This window comes from Leptonychotes weddellii, chromosome 10, assembly GCF_054177405.1.
Source record: "Leptonychotes weddellii isolate Sample4059 chromosome 10, ASM5417740v2, whole genome shotgun sequence".
Lineage (NCBI taxonomy): Eukaryota > Metazoa > Chordata > Mammalia > Carnivora > Phocidae > Leptonychotes > Leptonychotes weddellii.
This window is the reverse complement of record NC_138378.1, coordinates 32,132,710-32,140,050: the sequence shown is the minus strand read 5'-3', so window position 1 is coordinate 32,140,050 and position 7,341 is coordinate 32,132,710. Positions and strand designations below refer to the sequence as shown.

Sequence of the window (7,341 nt, the reverse complement as noted above, 5' to 3'; positions counted from 1 at the left end):
TACACTATGCCCATTTGGGAAAGGCTTGTTTCAGGAAACGGCGTTGGTGTCCGTGGCATTCTGACACAATCTCACACTTTACTCTCCCTCCTCCCAGATCTGAAGGATTAGCACATCTAGTGTGACACTGAAAGGGTCCTTGGGGCCTATCACTTGTGCCCCAGAAGCCACCCTGGTTTGAGCCACGGGAGGCCTACAAAACCGTCTAAACCAGTGCATCTCAAACTCACGTTACCCGGAGCTCTTAAGATGCAGAGCCTGAGTCCACAGGTCGGGGTGGGCCCGAGTCTCTGCATTGCTAACGCGCCCCCCAGTGACGCCACTCTTGCTGGTAGGACCATACTTTGGGAATTGCTGCCCCAAACCTCAGTGCCCACGTCGCTAATTCCCTGATTTAACAGAGGAGCTGTCGAAATGCAGATTCCCGGGTGCCACCCTACACCCACTGAATCCCAGGCCAGGGTTTGGCCCAGGAATCTGCATTTTGGCGAGCCCACCAAACGATCGTGCTGCTCCGTGTATCTGGAGGACTGCTGCTTTACAGAGAATTCTCTGGGGTCTTTACTTTGCGTCTCCACCACCGCATCTGTTCCCCTCCTGTGCAGCGGGAGGGCACTGAGCTCTGAGGCCTGACACTGAAGAACTAAGAACTAAGGCAGCTGGAAGTAAAATAAAACCAGGGTGACCTGGAATGGTCTCTTCCTCCACTTGAGAGAGAAGTTTATTTTCTGGAAAGCTGTGGGGGTTCGCCTACTAAGCCGCATTGGTGGCCACTGAGTGTCGTATTTGACAGCGTTGCTGTCAAAGTTCGAGCAGGAATCCACCTGCCTTCACCCTTCTTAATTAAGGGTGTTCTAGAGAATGTCAGATCGGCAGCGTTATTAGCGACTCTGGGCCCGCTCCCCGCTCAGATGAATATCAGTGGAGGCCGACCGCGATTTCTGCTACTGTCATCAGAATGGGCAGGCCACTGTGCAGGGGAGGGCCCTCCCAGCCAGAACAACAGGCTTTGTTTCCAGAATTTAGCCCTTTCTCTTTCGAAGTCTCCCCTCCCACTCCCTGCCCAGACACGCACCAGTGCCCTTATTTACTTAAGGTGCGATTTTCCCACACGTCATTTGCATAGTCTCCCAGCCCATCTTGTTCTGCCTACCTTGAAAGAAAATCAAAACAGAACCTTCTAGCTGAGGAAGTTCAGGTTGCGTCCTGCTCCAGAAATAGTTGAGTGGCGAGTTACCTGTAAGTTGTCTTATGGATTATGTATTACAGAAGCAGTGGTTTTTTGTTTTTGTTTTTTTGTTTTTTTGTTTTTTTTAAATCCCCACATGAGAAAACTTCACTGGTTTTGTTGTTCCCAAGTAGACTTAGATTCCTTCTCCTGGGTGCACATGCTTGCTTTATTGCAAGCCTGCCAATAATATCAAACTTAATGATGAATCATCGTATGAGGAAAGTCACTTCAAATTCTCATGAGAACCTTAATCATATATTATTAAACTGGGATAACTTTGTGGATGCCTCTTTTAGGGTCAGTATTTTTATTTGTTTTCTTTTGAAGTCATCCATGGCCTCTTGTGGTTTCTTCTTTATGCTTGGGGATCCAGCTCTCATTAATTAAGAGGTGAGGTTGGGTCCTCAGCTGCCTTTTCTTGCTTTTATTAGGCAAATTGAAGAGGTGTAGACATCCATAATTTGGAAGGGAGTTAGAGAACACAGTAAATACTGCTATTTCCAAATCAGTTCCCTCTTAATAGCTTTCAAGCTAAGATAATCTTTTACTGAATGAAACCCCCTCCCCCAAGTCCCGCTAACTTGAGTGTCCCCACTATTTAAAAAAAAAAAAAAAAAATTCGGTAGAAATTTTTTTTTTTTTTTCCTTCTCTGAATGGTCACGGTCATTTAGGCTGCTGTTCTGTTTTACATAAAGCCGAACCCTCCGTCTGATTCAGTTTAAACCACACATTCTGGGGGTTCTTTGAATTGGGGTGTGGACAGCTTGTTTGTGGAAGTTAGGAAGTGGTTAGTCAGTGTTCTCAGGGGTTAAGTTGACTCTTGGCCGTGGGTGATTAGCTATTAGCTGGATCCCTATAATTTTCCCAGGATAAGAATTTGCTAGCCTGCCTCTGGCTCTCTGGAAACGGAAAGCCTTCCCTTCTTGAGGGTGCTTGTTTTCCAACGTTACAGCTGAGTGGCTCGGGCTGGGGGAGGGTGCTGGTCGTTCTCACTGTGGCTTTTCCCAGGTCCTGTTCTAGAAATGCTCTGCCCATCCCTGTTCCATGCTCACCCCCACCATCCCCGGGCTTTCTCCTCTGTGTCAAAGCTCGAGTTTTGAGAGGGCAGTCAGAGTTTCCCAGGGCTTGAAACTTGAGGGTAGGGTGGCGGAGGCTCTGCCCTCTCACCCACCCCAGGTGAAGGTTTATGTTTGTGTTTTTGTTTGGGGATCAAAGGCACCATTTGGCCTCAAAAGAGTCCGATTAATGAGGCGCTTATAAAGGAAACTTGACTCTGTTCCCCAATACTAGATAAACCGAGTTGACCTCCCCCCGCCCCAAAGTGAGAAATAACTATAAAATGAATTAGCGTAAGCAGCCCCGGTAGTGGGTCATAAATTATCTATGGGATTGGTTCCAAGTGCTGTGGCTTCCCTCACTCTCCTGCAGAAGTGGGTTCCGAGATCTTCGCCGCCTCTTTGCCAGAGGAGGGTGCCCCTTTCCCCCGCTTGTTTGATTCATCGGGAGGCGGCTTCCTGCCGCCCTGGGTGTCTTGTTGCATTTTTTGAGCACTGGGGTCGTGACTTGCTGTTTAGACAAAGAGCCAGGCCGCCTTTGCGAAGACTGTCACACGGCTATTGTCACCCGAGAGTCCTTCCGTGGCCTCCGTAGCTGGCTGGGCCCTGAACTGATTTATTCCACGCCCCCACCCTCGCCCAGCCCTGTGAGCCTGAGAAGAGAGTGGCTTTGTGAGGGCAGCCCCCGCCGGCCTCTCCCCAGACAGCTCTGCTTTTGTCATGAGTCGCCTGGGAGGGGACCTCAGCCCAACCACCGAAAATGTTTGTTTAGACGGAGCCCCCGCACAAACCTTGCAAGTCTGACTGTCCTGTTACTGAAAATGAAACAAGACCAGGAAGGCCTGGACTTCTTAGCCTTGCATTTAAAGGGCACAGATCTCCCCGAATGTTGTAAGGACTAAAGGGGGGGTGTGCTGTCTGTCCCCAGGTGCCAGTACGGCTGGCAAGGCTTGTACTGTGACAAGTGCATCCCGCACCCTGGGTGCGTCCATGGCACCTGTAACGAGCCCTGGCAGTGCCTCTGTGAGACCAACTGGGGCGGCCAGCTCTGCGACAAAGGTACGCACCTCGGGGACCAGACCCTGGGGCAGGACAGGGGCTGCGGGAGACGCCGGAGACCTTAAGGGGTGGGGCGGCCGCAATCGGGTTTTTTCTTTTTATTTTTATTTGTAGGGGTTTTCATTCTGAACCTGTTAGAGTTTGCCTTTCACGCCGTGGTTTGGGATCTTTTTTTCTGGTTGGTGGGGGTGGGGTGGGGGCAGCGCTGGGAACATGGCAGCTCGGCAGCCTGTACCGTCCACTCTGAGCCACTGCCGTCCGGGGGTCTCTGGCAGATCTCAACTACTGTGGGACCCGCCAGCCCTGTCTCAACGGGGGAACCTGCAGCAACACGGGTCCCGACAAGTATCAGTGTTCGTGCCCTGAGGGCTATTCAGGATCCAACTGTGAAATCGGTAAGTGGTCCAGGTGGACCGAGAGCCCTTCGTTTAATTTTTGGGTACGCTCAGCTTAAAAAATAACAACACACTTGAGGATTCCTAAAAAGATGAAAATAGCCTCTAGAGTGAAGACTTGCCATCCCAGCAGTTCTGTGGGTCTTCGAGGCTTCCTTCAAGCAGCGCGAGGGTCTCCGGCGATGCTGCCTAGCGTGGGGGGTGGGGTGTTTGCCGCGCGGTGACCCGGGCTCGGAGATGCCCTGGAATGTGGCTGGAGACACTCGGGGTCAAAGAGGCCTTCCTGTCTTCCCTAGACGCAGCAGGGTTATAGCACGTGCTTGCTTTCATTTTTTCGAAGCGAGCTTGAGCTGGTGGTGGCCCAGGCATTGGGACTTGGCTGCGGGGAGAGGACATAGGTAGCCACAAGCGGGAGTCCCTTGCTGACTGCCCTCCTGGTTTTCGCAGCGGAGCACGCCTGCCTGTCTGACCCCTGCCACAACAGAGGCAGCTGCAGGGAGACCTCACTGGGGTTTGAGTGTGAGTGTTCTCCCGGCTGGACGGGCCCCACGTGTTCCACAAGTAAGTCTGGGCTTTGGCCTGGGTCTTTTCCAGGGGATCGCTGTATCGAGTGTTGGGGTGGGGGCGGGGACCTGGGCTGGGTTCAGTGTCAGGTCTCCGTGATGGGTCTGTCTTGGTGGGAGGGGTGTCCGGTGGGTCTGGCTTGGGCTTCCAGCCTTTACACTGGAAGTCTCCGGGCGCTCTCCCCCTACCGCGCTAAGTTAGTATGTGTGGCGGCTACTGGGAGGAACTTCTCCATGGGACACCTCTGTCCCCCTTGTGTGCTTCTCGTGTGCTCCCTGGAGCTCTGCCTCCATGGAATCGAGTCCTAGTTCTTCTCCTTGCCGCCATGGAGACTCGGCTGCCCGCAGGGGAGGCGGTCACTCCTGAATTTGGTCAGGGGTGTAGGTGGCCCCAAAAGAGGGACCTGGGCTAGGGAGTTGTCATGGCTGCGAGGCCTGGCTGCACATCAGAACCACTGGGGTGCTGGATAGTGCAGATGTGGGGTCCGCAGTCTCCCTTCAGGATTGGGGAGTCCACATTCTGTAACAAGCACCTGGGCTTCTGAGGTGCAGCCGGGCCTGAGGAGCACTGTCGGTAGGACCCTGAGAGCAGCATGCCTGGTGAAGAATGTGGGTTCCGGGGTCGGGGCACTGGGGCTGGTACTGTCGCCCTGCCTGCCTCTTGGGGAACTGGTCTTTACCGCCCCGGGCCCTGTTTAGACGGGGCAGGAGCAATTGCCATCCCCTACGGTTGTGAAGAACCCACGAGCAAGTTCACAGAGAGAGCCTGATCCTTTTTAAGTGGGCAGCAGATGAATGAAGAGGCCACTATAGTCCCATGCAGAAGTACGGGGGTGGGGACCCCAGCTATGTAATTTGGGGAGAACTCTGTGAGCAAATGAGATGAAGTTTCCTACCAGTAAAGACGACTTATTTTTCCTTACCTCTTCTTAGCTACTCCTGAGCCATGCGGAAACTTTTCTTTTAAAAATACAGAGTAGGCAGAGCAAGATGTCCCATGTTCCCGGTGGGTCGATGCTCTGGGGATCCAGCTGGCTTTCCCTGCTGCTTAGGTCGGGGATTAAATGAACTGGGGCAGTGGAGGATTTAAAGCTAAAATCAGGCCTTATCGTCATAGCAGTCACTTACAGCAGGTGTCTGGCCCTTAAGTGAAGGCCCCTCATGTGAGGGTTGGCATTAAATTATCTAATTGTCAAACAGACGGAGATTAAATTGCCAACCCTTTTCCCTTTTGTCCAACAGACATTGATGACTGTTCTCCAAATAACTGTTCCCACGGGGGCACCTGCCAGGACTTGGTTAATGGATTCAAGTGCGTGTGCCCACCCCAGTGGACTGGCAAAACGTGCCAGTTAGGTAAGGAAATTCCTGCACCAAGGTTGGCTTTGAGGACCCGAGCTGTTAGGGAAGATGAGCATGTGGCTAGTGGTGTGAGTTTGCACACCATCATACTAAAAAGTAATTTATTGTCAAGAGTCCAGCGGGCCTGGGAGAGAGAACTCGAATACAAATGGCCTAGCTCTTTTAGGCCCTGTGGGAAAGTCGTGGGATTCCTTGAACCATGTCTATCGTCGTCTGTCCGAGGAGTGTTCAGCTGGGTTCCAAACGGGGATGGTCTCATGAGGAATGAGCTGTCTGCATTCTTCCTGCCACATTTAAATCCCAGCAACTAGGCTGCGGCGAGTTTCGCACAGCAATGCCTGGTGGCTTTCTGCTCTCCTGTTGGGGGCCAGTTGTTAACCAGCAGCCGGAAAGTTATCAATTAGCATTCCTTATTGGGTAGTGGCTAGGGAGAGGGATCAGCTGTTCAAAGTAGTGGGAACCTAGTATCTGTGATTTAGCTAGGTTATTAAAATGTCTCCCGGTTCAGAGAAACTATCGATAGGGTGTTTTGTGTGTGGGGGTGGGGGGGGTGGGAAGTGGGGGTAAATTTCCATTTCTCACTGCCCCTCCACATTTTCTTTCAGATGCAAATGAATGCGAGGCCAAACCTTGTGTAAATGCCAAATCCTGTAAGAATCTGATTGCGAGCTACTACTGTGATTGCCTCCCGGGCTGGACGGGTCAGAATTGTGACATAAGTGAGTAGCTTTGTTTCGATTTTGATTTTTGTGGAACTTGGGTATTGAAGGCTTTCTCAGCCCGTATGTCAGCTCCAGCTCGAAGACTTGAGTGGTAAAAGGAAAACCTCGGAGAGGCAGTGTTTTTGGAGAGGGAGTGATCAGTGCAGAAATGAAAACATGGCACTTTATCAGGCTCATTAGCCAGTAAAACAGCCATATGCTGATAAGGTGGCTAAAACAATGATGTGAAGTTTCACTTGCTCAGTCTGGTGTGATGAGGGAGGAGTCCCACCCAGTGTAATAACCTTATGTCAGGGGAAGCACACAGGAAATCTGATTTGAGGTTTTTATCTGTCCTGATCGGAGAACGCTTTTCAATTAAGCCCAATTTCAATGTAAATTGCCTCTTTAATATGATGACTTGTTTATTTTTCAGATATTAATGACTGCCTTGGCCAGTGTCAGAATGATGCCTCCTGTCGGGTATGTAAATCTTGGCTTAAAATGAAAACCTTACTGACACGAATCTGTGTATGTGACCCTGGGAGGGCTCTGTCCCTCTGAGATTAAAAAATGCAGGTGAAAAGTGATTCTCTGGAAGTTTCACTTGGGCTCTTGTTAACCCCCCCTCCCCCAGCCTCCTGGGAGCCATCCCAAAGGCATGCACTTGGAAATTCCTCTCACACATTTCGAGAGGCTGGGCACTGAGCGATTTCAGTGGATCAGTGGAACCCTGGCAGTCATGCTGGACTGTCACAGCCCTGTGTTCGTGGAGTACAGAGACAAAAGCATGTGTTTCTCCCCCTTCCTTCTCCTCTTGCAGGATTTGGTTAATGGTTATCGCTGTATCTGTCCACCTGGCTATGCAGGCGATCACTGTGAGAGGGACATCGATGAATGCGCCAGCAACCCCTGTTTGAATGGGGGTCACTGTCAGAATGAAATCAACAGATTCCAGTGTCTGTGTCCCACTG

The 7,341-nt window shown here is 51.4% G+C and overlaps 1 protein-coding gene across 1 annotated transcript in view; it reads left to right on the top strand.

The window, feature by feature from the left end:
• Nucleotides 1-7,341, top strand: part of JAG1 (jagged canonical Notch ligand 1) — a 35,078-nt gene that overhangs the window by 17,662 nt on the left and 10,075 nt on the right. The window contains 8 exon segments of the mRNA XM_081833240.1: nt 242-276; nt 3,157-3,346; nt 3,622-3,741; nt 4,189-4,302; nt 5,547-5,660; nt 6,272-6,385; nt 6,804-6,850; nt 7,191-7,341. The exon segment at nt 7,191-7,341 is cut by the window's right edge and continues 15 nt beyond it. Coding sequence (XP_081689366.1) covers nt 242-276; nt 3,157-3,346; nt 3,622-3,741; nt 4,189-4,302; nt 5,547-5,660; nt 6,272-6,385; nt 6,804-6,850; nt 7,191-7,341 — 885 coding nt within the window.